Below are 16,931 nucleotides of genomic sequence, written 5' to 3' on the forward strand. Positions count from 1 at the left end.
CTGGACCCTGTTCACCAAACTGGCATGTGGTTGGCAACAGGAGCCTTCCATATGAGTCACTCAACTCTGTCCACAACCAGTAGTCCACATTGTTTGTGTTTTGCCCAAATGGAAAAACCAGCTGGGATCCGACTCGATATTCTGCTGAAGGACCTCCCACATCCCAGAGTCTGTATTCCTAGAGCTCCCTCTCGACATCCCTCCATGGGCTGTACCCTGTCCTTTTGTGACCCCAAGAAGGATGCTGATCCTACCCTTCTTTGTCACCTGTTTCCTTCAGTCCTCCACGATTACTCTTAATTCGGTACACATCTACACGGGTGGATTGAAAGTCAATGACAGGGTTGGCTATGCTTTTGCACATGCATGGGGACACGAAAAGCGTTCTTTGCCAAGTGCCTGCAGCATATTGCCATCTCTCAGGCTTTGTGGTGCGTCAAATTCCAGTTCACCGCTAAGGTGTGGCATACATCTTTCCAGGCTTTTAGGAAAGATGCCATTGTGTTGTGCTGACTATGTATCGGTCACACAAGACTCACCAAGTTCCTCCTGCGTCTGGAGGATCCCCTTCATGGCAGCTGCAGTAGTCTACTGACGATAGCGTGTGTTCTTGTTGAGTGCGACCTGCTGGCTGATGTGCGGTACACTCTCAGCTTGCCTACTTCACTACCTCAGATGCTTGCAAATGATGTGACAGCCACTACCACAGTGTTGCATTTCTTGAGGGAGAGTGGAGTTTACTCTAACTTATGGGGGCAAGAGCTTCCCCCTGTGGCGGGTACCCACCAAGCAACCACAGATTACTTTTTCCCACTCTCACGTAGTTATTAGACCCCATGTGCAAGATGCTGCCAGGGTTCTCTCTGTTTTCTGTTATCTATTGTCTTACAACTACTGTCATGCCGTTTTAACTCTTTGACTTACTTATACAGTTTGAGCAGCCAATCCCCCTTTTTTTTACCTCTTTCTCTCATGATCAGGAAGGATTGATGGCCCAGTAGTTTAACCCCTTAAACACATAATCATCATCATCAATACCACAGAATAAAAAGAATTTTTGTTCAAAAATATTAAAATTTTCCTAAAGAAGTTTATATGAGCAGATTATGATTAAGTGATAAAAGCAATTATTTCACTCAAGGTCTACATAGCAGCAAAAGAGAATCAATTGGTTGCAGAACTATGAAAGAATGCAAATGAACAAACACTTCAAAAATACACTGCAATAATCCACCCACAAAAATGGGGAGATATTGGACCCAAATAATTATCATGGGATATCTCTACTTGATGTCTTATTAGATTTTATTTAGAATTAACAATGTAGGAAAAGATAGATTGCTATTTACCATAAAGATGACACATCAGGTTGCAGACAGGCATGATTAAAAGACACTCACTCACAGCTTTCAGCCACAACCTTCATCAGTTAACACACACACACATACATAAATACAAACAACCACGAACTCCAGCATCTCGGGCCAGAATTCCAAAGGGTCCATAAAGTGTGGCACACATCTTTCCAGGCCTCTCTGAAAGATGTCATTGTTATGCTGACTAGGCATTGCCTGCACAAGACTCGCCCATGAGTTCTTTCTGCATCAAGAGGATCTCCCCACTGCAGCGGCGCCTGAGATGCTGGAGTTGGCGGTCATGTGTGCATGACATGGGATTGTGTGTGTGTGTGTGTGTGTGTGTGTGTGTGTGTGAGAGAGAGAGAGAGAGAGAGAGAGAGAGAGAGAGAGCACATTATCTTTTCCTACACTGTTGATATTCCTAACTGGAGTTTCCATTATTTGATTTTTATCTAGTATTATATACATGTGAATTCAGGAATAGCTTGACTGAGAACTTGGAAAATGTCAAGGAGTATTTCGACTAAGAAGAAGCTGTCACAATCAAATTTTCATTCTTAAGTGGATCATGAAACATCAAAGAGCAAAGAGTTTTACAAAATTGTAGTCATTACTTTTGTTTTCTTCAAAAACAGAGTACGACAATATTCATACTGTAAATCCGTAGTAAATCCGTAAAGAATTTGGTCTACCCCAAAGACTCATAAACATCATCCGAATCACCATTTTGGATATCGGATCCAAAATTTAATTTAGTAGTAAGTGTCTGACCCAGTGCGCAGTGGAGAAAGTAATGCATAAGTGGTATAAGAAATGCAAACCAGACATCAAGATTGACAAAAGTACCATACTTAGTTGCCTAACATTCCCTGATGATCGTGCACTACTTGCAAATAATGTGAAAGAATGTAAACTTGAAATTGAAGTATTTGAAAAATAGGAGGAAAACTGGGTTTCCGAAGTTCATTTGAAAAATGAAAATGATGCCAATCATTAGTGTTATAACATCAGCTTGGTTTCCGAAGTTTATTTGAAAAATGAAAATGATACCAACCTTCAGTGTTAGAACATCAGCTCTTCAACTTAACAATAACAAAAAAATGGTTGTTGTTGTTGTTGTTGTTGCTTGGTGTTGGTAGTCTTCAGTCCAAAGACTGGTTTGATGCAGCTCTGTGCTACTGTGTCCTGTGCAAGCCTCTTCATCTCTGCATAACTTCCACAATCTACATGTGTTTGAACCTGCTTACTATATTCAAGTTTTGGTTTCCTTCTACAATTTTTACACCACACCCCAACAAACACTTCCATCACTGACAATTCCTTCATTTTGCAGTCTTCTATATCATCACATTTCAAAAGCTTCATTTCTCTTCCTCTTTTTCATAAAATGCTTTTTGTGCTATTCCATGCTCCATTTTGTACACTCTTTGCTTTGCCATATCAGCTGCTTTGCCATATCAGCTGCTTTACCATATCAGCTGTTTTGCCATCCAAACAGCAAAACTAATCTACTACTATTATTGTCTCATTGCCTAATATAAATGTCTCGCCATCAGCTGTTTTAATTTGACTACGTATCATTACCCTTGTTTTACTTGATGTTCATTTCATAGCTCATTTTCAAGACATTATCTGTTCCGTTCAACTGCTGTTTCAGTTCCTCTGCCATTCCTCGCAGAATTACAATATCAGTCGTACATCTCCAAGTTCTTATTTCTTCTACTTGAACTTTATTTCTCTTTCCAAATATCTCCTATGTTTCCTTCACAGCTTACTGATTGAATAACATTAAGGCTAGGCTACAACCCCCTTGAGACTTCCTTCTCAGCTGTGGATTTCCTTTCGTGTCCTTCCACTCTTGTAATTTCAGTCAAGTCCTGTACAATTGGTAAATAATCTTTCACTTCCTTTATTTTACCTCTGTTGCCCTCAAAATGTCAAAGAATGTTGTCCAGTCAACATTGTCAAAGGTGCTCTGTAAATCTACGAGGTGCGACAATAAAGTAATGAGACTGATGTGAAAAGAAATGTTGCCTGCCATTTTAGTCAAGTTTAGTGTTGTCTCCTTCAAAGTAGTTCCCTTCTGATTGCACACACTTTTTCCAGTGCTTCTGCCATTGATGGTAACATTTCTGGAACTGATCTTCTGTAATACACTCCAAGACACTCGTCACAGCTTTTTGAACATCTTGTGTTGTTTGATAATGGTGTCCCTTGATCGCCGTTTTGACTCTTGGAAATAAAAAAAAGTCGCATGGAGCGATATCTGGTGAATAAGGTGGCTGTGGTAGTACTGAAATTTGTTTTGAGGTTAAAAATTGCTGTACTGACAGAGCAGTATGGGTTGGCACATTATCGTGATGCAGAATCCAATTATCAGCAATGTTGGCACAGATACGAAGAACAACTCTTTTTAGGAAGTCTTTCTAAATTTTCTTTGTAGTAATATTGGTTACCTGTTTGTCCAGGAGGCACCCATTCTTTATGAACAATTCCTTTGGAATCAAAGAAGCACACAAGCATGCATTTCACTTTTGACTTTGACATGCGAGCTTTTTTTGGTCCGGGTGATCCCTTTGAGCACCAATACGAACTTCGGCGTTTTGTCTCTGGATCGTTCTGAAAAACCAACTTTCATCACCAGTGATTACATGGCTCAACAATTCTGGATTGATTTCTGTTTGCTCTAACAGATCGGCTGTCACATTTTTCCTTGTTTCTCGCTGTTGTGGTGTGAGATTTTTGCACAAATCTTTCTCATACCAAGATCTTCAGTTACAATTAGACGAACGGTTTTTTGATTGATGTTCAGTTCTTCTGCAATCATTTTCACAGATAATCTTCGATCAGATCGTACGAGTTCACGCACCCTGGCAAAGTGACACCCGTCTGTGAGGTAGATGGTCGTCCACTACGGTCTTCAACATTCGTTCTACCTTCACTAAACATTTTATGCCAACGAAAAACTTGAGCTCTTGACATAACCTCATCTCCAAAAGCCTTCTGAAGCTTACTGTAAGTTGTCCTCGCATTTTCACCCAATTTAATGCAGAAAGAAATGACAAACTGTTGCGCAATATTATGCGGGTCCATGTCCGTGACAAGAGACACAAACACGTGTTAACTTATTACAGCAAACTCACGACTGAGCAGTTGCATCGATGTGCTGCTTGGACTAGAAGCAGCTTATAGACCAAGGTCAAAGATATTGTGCCTACGCAAGCCTGCAGGGTTGCCACATCTTGCAAAGAAAATCAGTCTCATTACTTTATTGTCGCACCTCGTATACTTGTAAGTTTACCTTCCTTCAACCCATCTTCTAGGATAAGTCAAAGGATCAGTGTTGTGTTAAGTATTCTGATATTTCTCCAGAGACCAAACTGACCTTCAACAAGGTTGGCTTCTATCAGTTTTCCTGTTCTTCTGTAGATAATTTGTGCCAGTATTTTGCAACAATGACTTATTAAACTCTTGGTTCAGTAATATTCCCACCTGTTAGTACCTGCATTCTTTGTAAATGGAATTATTACATTCTTCCTGAGGTCTGAAGGTATTTTGCTTGCCACATAAATCTTGCACACTTGGTGGAATAATTTTATCCTAAGGATCCCAATAATTCTGAATGTCTTTTACTCTAGGGTCCTTCTTTTCACTTAGATTTTTCAGTGCTCTGCAAATTTTTCTTGCAGTATCACGTCCCCCATCTCATCTTCATCTGCTTCATCTTCCTCTTACATATTATTGTCTTAGTTATTTCCTTTATTACGTACCTACTATACGTATGCAAACAATATTTGTGTGCAATGTACCATAGTGGTGTAGGAGAAGTAGAGATGAACAGTTTGATACAGAACACTTATAGTCTAATAGAGAAGTAACCTCAAACTGGCCTACAAAAGCAGGTTTAATTCAATATCTCCTGTGCTATCCAGGGATTTCAACTAGATCTTTTCTTTGTATCTAAGTGATCCTCTGCTGCCTTTACTATTTCATCTTTCAAAGCTACCAATTTGTCATCTGTTGTATTATTTCCCACTGTTTCATCCAATGTTATCAAATGTTCCCTCTGAAATTCTCAACAACCACTGTTTCCTACAATTTCTCCAGGTCCCATCTCCTTCATTTTGTACCTTTTTGCAATTTATTTAGTTTTAATCTGTGGTTCCTGACCAGTAAATTATAGTCATTGTCCATGCCTGCCTTCAGCAATGTCTTGCAGTTTAAAATCTGTTTTCAAAATCTCTATCTTACCATTATATAATCAGTCTGAATTTTACAGTGTACCAGATCTCTTCCACAAATAAGTTCAAATATCTTGGTGAAATCATAGCCTAATTCAGTGAGAAATATACCGTAGGAAGCAGGACAACTAAACTGAAACAAGCACAATGATACATTTGGCCAGCCTATAAAAAGAGCAATTTATTAGTGAAAACCGTATTCAAATACTACTACTCTGTCCTTAAATCTGAGGCAATGTACACAAGCAAAACAAGTTGATCCCCAAATCAAAAAACTACAGAATCAAGACAGAAGAATCGTCAAAACAATCATTAACAAAAACACCTGATAGACAGACAGTAGAGGTTTCTGTGTAACAAAGTGGTAATTGGCAAAGTGAGTCAGTAATAGATACAGCACAAAAAAGGAGGATTGTCTTTTTCTGCTGTATATCAAAATTCCCAGAAACAAAACTAGTGAAACAACTATTCAACTGTTTTTGAAAAAATTACACTAAAAATAACTGGATTTAGAAGAGTTAAGTATAACAATGCAACAAATTGAAAACAGAGAAAGATGATTCTGGAAAACAGAAATGAGATTTAACCTAAGAACATGTAAATGAAAACAGTACACTATAATTGCTGAAGAAAGGGCAACCAGGTCAGAAAGAGTGATGGTTTTGGGAACAGAACAGCAACTTGAAAAGCTAATCTATACTTGGAAGCCAGAATGAGATTTCCACTCTGCGGTGGAGTGTGTGCTGATATGAAACTTCCTGGCATATTAAAACTGTGTGTCGGACCGAGACTCAAACTCAGGACCTTTGCCTTTCGTGGGCAAATGCTCTACCAACTGAGCTACCCAAGCATGACTCACACCCCGTCCTCACAGCGTTACTTCCACCAGTACCTCGTCTCCTACTTTCCAAACTTCACAGAAGCTCTCCTACTTGGAAGGTTTAGGTGTATGTGAATGCAAAAAAAATCAAGCCACTTGAGAGAAGAGAATTACATACCACTGTTGGTAGCTTGAACAAATCTTATCAGGCCAAAGTCCTAAACACTAATATCATAAAACAGTTTTTTGTCAGTAAGGCCTGCAGCATGAACTAAGTTGAAATATTACATTTTATAAGAAGGTATTTCCAGCAGCTGCAATGTAATCTTTATTTGCTTGTATTTGGAAATTTCTGCGCAAAAAGCTTGCTTGTTTTGGCTTACAGTGCAATTTTCAAGTGCACCTGTTGGTGTTGTAAATAGTGAATCTTATTTGTGTCATAATTATGATCAGTAATGTTATTTTTATAAATTACATATTTACTTAGATGGAGTTGACAATCATATGGCAGGGGCCAACTGTGAGCTGTCTTTTATGAAATAATATTATTATAATCATGTAGTTTTTATAATAAAATATTTTTCGTGATAATTGTTTGACAGCTATTTGACAGTTGGGTTCTTTAAGTGCCGTATGTTTACAAATTTGTTATTATTATTCACAGATTATTTATTATTACTGTTTATTTTATTTTTTGTTTTAATTTTTTAATTTTATTGTTGTTGCTTACAGATTATCTTAGTCATACTGTGAATATTTTGGAAGAATTAGAGTTACACACACACACACACACACACACACACACACACTCGGAAAATTTCCCAGGCTGACCTAAAACAGAAGCTTGGCTTAGAAAATTTTATTCAAATTTTCAACCATGAGAAAGAATAAATATATGAAATCATAGATAACACACATACAAAAAATTTTTTAACCTGATAATATTTATGCAACAAACACATCATCCCCGACTCACAAAGACAGAAAAAATCTGTAAACATACAGCATCTAAAGAACCCAGCTGTCAAATAGCTGTCCAACAATAATCATGAAGAAATTTGTGTTATAAAAACTACAGCCGGCCACTGTGGCCGAGCGGTTCTAGCTGCTTCAGTCCGGAACTGCGCTGCTGCTACGGTCACAGGTTCGAATCCTGCCTAGGGCATGGATGTGTGTGATGTTCTTATGTTAGTTAGGTTTAAGTAGTTCTAAGTCTAAGGGACTGATGACCTCGGATGTTAATTCCCATAGTGCTTAGAGCCATAAAAACTACGTGATTCTTATAATACAAGGTGTATCAAAAAGAATCATCTGATTTGGCACATCTTTATTTCTGAAACTAATCAACATATACAATGAATTTTGTTTTTTGATGAATGGGAAATTCAAAAAGATTTCTTTCATACCTTTTCATAGGTGTTCAGTATGCCCCCTTGAGATGCTTGGTATATGTCAATGCAGTATTCAAATTGTTCCCACACTGTAGTGAGCCTGTCTTGAGTTACAGCTTCCACAGCTGCTGTTATGCGAAGTCTCAGTTCGTTCATTGTTGTTGGTAATGGAGGCACATAAACAGAATCTTTTATAAACCCCCCACAGAATAATTACATACAGTGATCTTGGAGGCCAGTAATGTAAGGCTGAATCATTTGGTTCAGTGTGACCAATCCATTTTTCAATAATCCGTTGATTTAAAAATTCCCGCACTTCCAGATGCCAATGTCGCGGCCCCCATCCTGTTGGTAAATGAAGTCATTTGGATCAGTCTCCAACTGTGGGAAAATAAAGTTCTCAAGCATATCGAGATACTGTATATGCTTCCTGTAACAGTGTTCTCAGCTAAGAGAAGTGGACCATACTCCTTTTCCCATGAAACTGCACAAAACGCATTAAATTTTGGAGAGTCCGTCTCATGTTGTACAACTTCATGTGATTGTTCTGTACCCCATATTCTCACATTGATGTTTCATCTTTCCAGATTTCTGTGGACTCCTTGTGTAACTTTGGCAAATGCATTTGCCGTCTGTGTCAGACACATGGGGACAACCTGGTGATTTGCGTTTACACACGCAACCTGTTTCTTGGAATTGTTCATGCTTTCATCTAATGCTCTGTGCTGTACGATGATTCACACCATGCCTAGTACAAAAGTCATGCTGAACAGTTATTACTGACTCACACTGCGCAAATTGTAGAACACAAAATTCTTACTGTTGTCCCGACACAATTTTTACTAGAACTGAAGTGGTTGCACACTGCTGCTACCTAGTGGGAACCGTGTAAAACTTGAGAGGTTGATCTTTCCAACTGTACATTGTTCACATACATATCTTAAATAACGTAATAGTTGTATAGTTATAATTTTTTTTTTAAATCGGATAATTCTTTTTGAGACACTCTGTATTGTTTCATAACAGACAGCTAACAGTTGGCCCCTGGATGCCATATGATTGTCAACTCCACCAAGATGTAAGTAAAAATAATGGTTTTGATCAGAAGTAAGGAGTATATAAGATGCACTATTCACAACACCCGTTGATGCTTTTGAAAATGGCATTGTAAACCGAAACAGGCAAGCTTGCTGTGCAGAAATATCCATACACAAGTAAATAAAGATTACATTGCAGCTACTACAATTAACTTCTTATAATATAAAAAAATTGCTTTTCACTCAGAAAAACCTTCCTTGTTGCAAAGCTTACAGGTCAGGGGGGGAGGGGAGGGGGGGGGGGGGGGGGTTGGCCAGAGTGCTGGAAACTTGGTGGCAAATGCGAGCTTATCAAACTTGCAAGACATGTTGCTGTATTACACGTCTGTACCTTCTCACTGGAGAGAAAAAAAAACTGAATCTAAACTTTTTTTAACAATACATTTTTACTTTCATTTCCTTATGAAGACCGCACTCAATTATTATGAACTATTAGGGTGAGCTAACTTGCAAGTTGCACTGGATAGAGTAGCATGGAGAGCTGCAACAAACCAGTCTCGGGGCTGAAGACCACAACAACAACAACAACAACAACAACAACAACAACTTGCAAGTATCTCTCCAGTGACAGCTGTTACAGCTTTTATGGAAATTACAGTAGTGTCATCTTTGTTATTATTTGAGCATCATTTTTTTCCAGTAATTTTTAGGCTTCATTTGTGACTTTATTATTATATTTTATGCTTAAATCAAATGTACTAATGACATAATTTTAATATTGTGATGGCATAACTCCCTATCTGTAATTTGTTCCTTCACACACATACAGCCGTTTTGTTGATAGAATATGGATGTTTTCATGATTCAGTGCCAGTCAGCGGCGCTTGATGAGCTTTTCGGCCAGCCTGAAGAATGCTTTCAGCGTTACCAGACGGCTCAGATCTTACTGCATAGCCTTTCACAACAAGTGAGCCACCAACAAGATAGAGCTTTATTAACAAAGTGTAAGTAGTTTCTATTTTTCTTGTATTTATAGTAATTTTTCTGACTGATGATTCATTTGTATTTGATGTAACAACTGATGGAATAACTATGTTGCCATTTGGGGGGGGGATAAACCATCGACATCTTCAAGAATATTTTTAATCTAACCCATTGTCTTGTTACCAAGGAAGTAATTTAAATTTCTAGAGCCTTTGATGTTGTGGAAAGTATATTTTTTATTGTTCCAAGATAAAAGGAAATTCATTTCTGTTCATAAGACGAAGTATGTTTTCTACAGAACATCTACTTAAATGTGTAGCTTAACCATTTATGAATACATAAGAACGAGTGATATTCTGTGCCACAACTTTTGTGTTTTTATACACTCTAGTAAAAGAGAAAAAAATTGCACTACAAAGATATTATCTGAATGGGATAGAAATTACTAGATGCAATGCACATATACAGACAAACCAATTATTACAATTTCAAGGAAACTGCATGATTTATTCAAGAGAAAGAGTGTCACAAATTAAGCAAGTCACTAATGTGTCAGTCCCCTCCAGCCCTTACGCATGCAGTTATTGCGTTTGGCACTGATTGACAGTGTTGTTGGATATCCTTCTGAGGGATATTGTGCCAAATTCTGTCCAATTGGCATGTTAGATCATCAAAATCCTGAACTGGTTGAAGGACCCTAACAATAATGTTCCAAACGTTCTCATCTGGGGGAGATTTGGCGACCTTGCTGGCCAAGTTAGGTTTGGGAAGCACAAAGACAAGCACTAGAAACTCTTGCCATGTGGGAGCAGGCATTATCTCCTGAAATGTGAACACAGGGTGACTTATCGTAAAGGACAACAAAATCGGGTGTAGAACATCGTCAACATACTGCTTTGCTGTAAGGATGCTGCAGATGACAACTAAAGGGGTCCTACTGGAAAAGAAATGACACAGCAGACCGTCGCTCCTGTTTGTCAGGGTGGATGGAGGGCGACTGTCAGATTGTATCCAACTGCTGGCCAGAGAGTCTCCAGACAAGGCTTAGCTGGTAATCGGGGCTCATTTGAAGTGGACTAATCAATGAAAACAGTTCTACTCCAGTCAATGTGATTACAGGCCAAAGAAATGTCTGGAGACGCTCCAGACAGCTGTGGTATACCAACCTGATTGTCGCCAGCAAATGGCCTGATATCTGGGCTGCCATGACCTCTTTGCTTGTCATCTACAGCACCCTTACAGCACAGCAATTTGTCGACACCCGTTTTGTTGCCATTCATGGCAAGCCATCGTGGGCTTACATTTCAGCAAGATAATACCCACCCACACATGAGAAGAGTTTCTAATGCTTTTCTTCGTGCTTGCCAAGCTGTTCCTTGCCCAGAAAAGTTGCCGAATCTCTCCCTAATTGTGAACATTTGGAGCATTATTGGTGGGATTCTCCAACCAGTTTGGAATTTTGACAATCTAACAAGTCAATTGGACAGAATTTGGCATGATTTCCCTCAGCAAGGCGTCCAACTACTCTATCAATGCCAAATCAAACAATTGCTTGCACAAAGGCCAGACATGGACCATTGCATTGTTGACTTATTCAATTTGTGAAGCTCTTTCTCTTGAATAAATCATCCATTTTTTCTGAAACTGTAGTCATTTGTTTATCTGTGCATGTACGTAACATCTCTCGATTTCAAATAAAAAATGTTTTGGAATGTTTGTCTAACAGTCGGCAAGTGATGATTGAAGGGATCGCTGTGTCAAAAATCTGCAGGTACCAGTCACTGAATGCTGGCCCATGTTTTTGACTGGACCAGAGGTGGGATTCTTCTTAAATGTCATCTAGGCCTGAAGATAGCGTGATGAAATGCCGCAACTGGTTGCTAAAATAAAATAACAATTGGAAATTTTGACAGGTGAAAGGTGTTTTGATTCAACATTTTATACTGAGCAGCTGAGGTCCCACAACCATACGCATAAAGATGGACTCACAGAATGTACCAGTATTTCCAGCCCATTCAAATAATTCCTTCATGATGAGGTTTTTTAAGTATATTTGTAACATATTGTGGCATCACATCGTGTCAGTTCCAGTTTAATAACAATAATAATATTAATAAGCACTCTTTATGATTTGAGGCATAGTGAATTCTGTTTTCTTCTTTTCTGTTGTTGGTATGTTTACCTATATGACAAACCAGTAATTATGTTGTAAAATATGTAGAATTGGAAAAAAAGACTTATAAATATTTACAAAAGCATGACATGTCTAACAGTGGCCTAAACAAATTAAGAATTATATAAATTTAGAAATTGTAGTCAATAGTGCAGATTACATAATACTAGCAGAAAAATCTGCATACGAAAAAGAGTGATGGGATATGAAGAAGAAGAAGAAGAAGAACATAAACACTAAAGACAGCCAGGAACTCAAGCCTTTTAGAACTAAAATCTCAAGACATTATAAGAAAATAGGAGAAGAAATTGAGAGAGCTGTCAAATAAAAAGCAGAACCTTGCAAAGAAAATGTATTATTGAAGCTGTGCCAATAATGATAGAAAAGGAAATTTCCATTATACTGACAGATTGAATTCATTTCAATGCATTTTGGGTTTGTTTTGTAGAGACCATTATTTTTTTACAAAATAGGTTTCAGATTGAGTCCATAATCTAGAGCAACACTTGTTAATGTGATGTTATTGTTCTGTTACACATAAAAACAGATATTCTACATATATTACAAGCTAATATTCTAACAACAACTTAATGATAATACAGAACACACACATTATTCTTAAATGTGATAGAATATTGTAAGGATATGGATTAGCATTTATTGCTATATGTGCCCCCCTACACACACACACACACACACACACACACACACACACACACACGTGTGCTAGCCTCATGAAAACATACTTATATATTGTTGAAAATAATCAATTTTTGAAAATATAATGTAATTGGATATACACTTAATTATATATTCTGTGTGTATGTACAGTGTTAGCTGTTTATGTTCACCGTATTATGATGGCAAATCTGATATCAATGTGAGATGATCCCTGGATGAATAAATAAATATACACGCACAACTTGTACACAAAAAAATACACATGGCCACTGTTTTCTCTGGGCACTGTGCCCCCACTAGGCTGTAATAACTTTGTGGTATTAATTGTTGGTGTTCTTGATGATGGACTTGTAACCTGGAACGCAAGGTGGGGGCTTTACTGAACACCATCAAAAGAGAGAAATGTGTATTGGTGTAATAGTTATGAATGTTTTCGTCAAATGCTCACAGTTTAACCAATCTAAACAGTTTAATCAATCTAAACATTTGTATTTTTATTAATATTTCCAGTATGCATCTTCTATAATTCTATGAAGAAGAACGAAATGCATATCACTTTTCCTCACAGTACTCATAATGTGCCAACAAACCGAACAAGGTGGTGCAGTGGCTAGTGTACTGGATTCGCGTTTCGGGAGGACGACGTGTCATATCCACTTCCAGCCATTCTAATTTAGGTTTTCCATGACTTCCCTAAATCGCTTCAGGCATGTGCTAGGATGGTTCCTTTGAAAGGGTGCAGCCAACTTCAATCCCTAATCCGATGGGACCAATGCCTCACTGTTCGATCCCCTCCCCCAAACCAACCAACCAACCATGCCAAGAATATCAAGTTCTTTGTCTTTTCATAACAGCAACATTTCACTTTTCAGTAGATGATTGTGGAACTGGTAATTCTTTTTCCCCATTATATACATCAAGTAGGAAGTAATTATGTGGAAAACAGCTACTGCTAATTATTTAATACTGTATTGTAATGTTGGAGCAATTCTCTTTCCTGTGTTTTTTTTTTTTTAACCTTAACAATCTTTAACATTGCTTTGTAGAAACAAACATAAGGCTGTAGTGAGGTACTTCCTTTCCTCAAATAACAGTTAATAAGTCTACCATCTCTTACAGACAAAGATGCTGTTGAGAAAAGGTTATTCGTCCTACAACAGCAAGGCTACATTTACTCTACTTGACCTAACCAGTTTGTGTGGATATTCCATTTTGTCCCATTCAAGAAACAAATGGATCATTCCGGTACCTGAAGGTTTGGCAGCTGACAGTGCAAAAACTATTCAACTGTGCTGTTGCGTTGAATGGACATAACATTTTTTTACTGCTGTTGTAGAGCAAATGGTTTTATAAATGTAAAACATGGACACTTAATGCTAATGTATTTGTGTATGTTACAGGAAGTGTATCGGTTGTCTTTTGTACAATTGAATAATTGTAGTGTGTGCATCAATGTGCATATGTACATATATGTAAAAAATAAAATCTAAATAGCTGTGCAAAGAAGTATTTGCAGTAACGTGATAATAGTTTGAAAGCAGAGTATGTGGAGGGGATGTCACCATTAAACGGGCTATTTGTGTAACTACAAGAGCTGTGTAAATAATCACACATTTCTAAAAGTTTACTTTGAAATATATGAGCTTCACATTACTATTGTAATTTTATGGCAAGATTCTGAATATCAATTCACAAAGAACTGTGTCTTACTGAGAATGTGTATGTAAAATTTGGAGATTATGGAAGCATGGTGAGTAAGCCTGGAAATATGTAATAGGGTTTTGATGTTTAAATGTAACTTATAAAAGAAAACACAATACAAATAAGAATTCCTCTATTACTTAGTCCATTGATAAAATGTTCCCTTTGAATCTTGTAAAACATGTAGTATTACAAGTTTTTAAATTCCATATTTATTTTTAGACATTGTATAAATTAAATTATTGTGATAATGTGAATGATTGTAATTTTATCGCCAATAGAACAAATTTTATATCAATATTAAGTGAATCTGTGTTCAACTATTCAGCCCAAATTAGCATATTTAATTAGTATTCCTTGAATAATCTTTCTGATGCGTAGAAAAACTTAATTTTCTGTTGAACTTGCTATGCTAGTCAGGACAAAGATAACATTATAAATTTCATATTACTTACTTCATATTTGATGTTACCTGTTACTCCTTCCTCTTTATTTCTGCATGTTTTCCTGTGTTTGTCATATATACTAGATGCCATCACTAACACTGTTGCCATCAGAACCTTAGCTGTCGCAGCTGCTCGATGCTCGAGTTATGAAGTATTTAGTGTGTGGTAGGAAAAAAGACCTAGTATGACAACTCTGCAGTTTTATTGGAAAACTTTAAGTTACATTTGTGTTGGTGTAAATATCTAAGTTTCAATCTCTTCAAAATTATCAAGTTATTAGCTGTTACAATTATTAGCATACACTAAATATTTCCTGTGGCAGGAGGATATGGAAAAGTTCTAACTACATATCAGGTTGGAAAACTGATTATTATGCACACTGTACATTGTGAAAGTAATATCAGAACTTCATCTGTGTGGTTGCAGAAATCTGCACACAAATTCAGTAATTATCGAAACTTGAAAAAGCATTTTTGAAATGAGTTCAAGGAGAAAGAAATAGTTCCAAAGCTAACTAAGACAGAACTATCAGTGGTACATATGAAATCAAAGGTGCGTCTTATGATCATAAATAGTGTGTGTTGGTTACAGTACAGTTTGAATTTGCTGAGTTTGTGACAAGACCTCTCCCCCTTTTTTTCCTCATCAGTAATGGATGGAAGCTCTGTTAGATGATATCACCATTTAATTCTAATGTTGTATTGTTATATAAGACAAGAAAAACATTGCCCAAGTTTTAACAAAATCTTCAGTACTTATTTTAAGTTGCAATATTTTACAACAAGCCTACCTACCGTGCCTTAACAATTTGTGTGATACAACTCATTATAATTATGTGCACTAGCTGTTATCTTTTCCGTTTTCCTATACCCATAGACTGATAAACGTAGAGGTCAGTCATTTATAAATAAAATTTTTCCATCTATTCTTTTTTGTGTGCACTGTACGTTTGACATACTAATTACCTTGCAGTAAGGAAGTGACATGTTGGAGCTACAGTAATTATTTATATCAGCCTGTATATGTACCAGCCATATTATCCAGAAATTTGAATCTTTTGATACGTAAATCAATACAACAAAGGGGGGGGGGGGGCAAAAGCAGTGTGTTCAGACAACACCTGAGTTTTGTACTTGTCTGAGGTGACAGAGTTGATGGACAAGAAAATGAAACTATTGCCTGTCAGTTATCACCAAAAGTGTAATAAAATGTAATTGATGAACTAAAAAACTGAGACAGAACAAAATATAGAAAGCAAAAGATATGCAGACAGTAGCAAGAAATACAAATACTGTGCTGATTTTAGAAGAGTTGTTAGAATGAAACTGGATTGGGGAGAAGATGGAACATTATACATAAGTATTATAAGACAGCATTAATGTAAGAAACAGAGAGCATTTGAGAAAGGGACTACAGTAAAAGCTGTCCTTAGTCTGAAGATTGGTTTGAATGTTGCATTGCTTTACTAAGCACTTTTCTATTGGAGGTTGTGTCTCCTTGCCATCCTTCAACCTTTAAACTGGCCCAATCAGTTATGTGAAAACCTACAGTTTGACATTGACTCTGATCTGTGGTGCAACATGACGTTTTTCACACATACCAATCGTTATTTCAGGTGAAAGGAGCAAAATATGACAAAGATAAATAAATGTCAGAATCAGTTGGGGATTGAACTCTGGACCTTTAAATTTTTATGCTGACCCACACACTTAGCTATGAATCCACATGACGGGGAACTACATTATAAATATGTCATATTAACAGAATGCACCTGGGATGTTAACAATTGCTTCTAATTCACTGTAGGTATAAACTACTCTATAGAGTCTATGATTATGGGAAGTAATATTCATGTCCATGGTTCAGTAACTTATTTTACTGTGGAACTGCTTTCCTGAATTTGCAAATTCCAACTGTTTATGATACTTCTAATTTTCAGTTTATTTGAATTTTCTTTTTTCTAACTACCGATTCAAATTTTCCAGCTTGATTTTCACTTCCTGCTAAAATTGTATCTTTGTTGTTTCTTTTAGATCTCAGTTCTTATTTCTGCACTACAGCTACTCTTTAATTTGGAGCACTCTCCTGTTAAGATCTTC

The 16,931-nt window shown here is 37.1% G+C and overlaps 1 protein-coding gene across 1 annotated transcript in view; it reads left to right on the plus strand.

Annotated features, from left to right (window-relative positions):
* LOC126478137 (serine/threonine-protein kinase unc-51) overlaps positions 1–14,845 on the plus strand; it is a 171,557-nt gene extending 156,712 nt beyond the window's left edge. The window contains exons 20-21 of the mRNA XM_050103676.1: positions 9,716–9,851; positions 13,805–14,845. Of these exons, the coding sequence (XP_049959633.1) occupies positions 9,716–9,851; positions 13,805–13,869 (201 nt within the window). The 3' untranslated portion in view covers positions 13,870–14,845. The remainder of the gene's footprint in view (positions 1–9,715; positions 9,852–13,804) is intronic.
* The last annotated feature ends 2,086 nt before the right edge of the window (positions 14,846–16,931 follow it).

The sequence above is a fragment of the Schistocerca serialis genome, chromosome 1, assembly GCF_023864345.2.
Source record: "Schistocerca serialis cubense isolate TAMUIC-IGC-003099 chromosome 1, iqSchSeri2.2, whole genome shotgun sequence".
Classification (NCBI taxonomy): Eukaryota; Metazoa; Arthropoda; class Insecta; order Orthoptera; family Acrididae; genus Schistocerca; species Schistocerca serialis.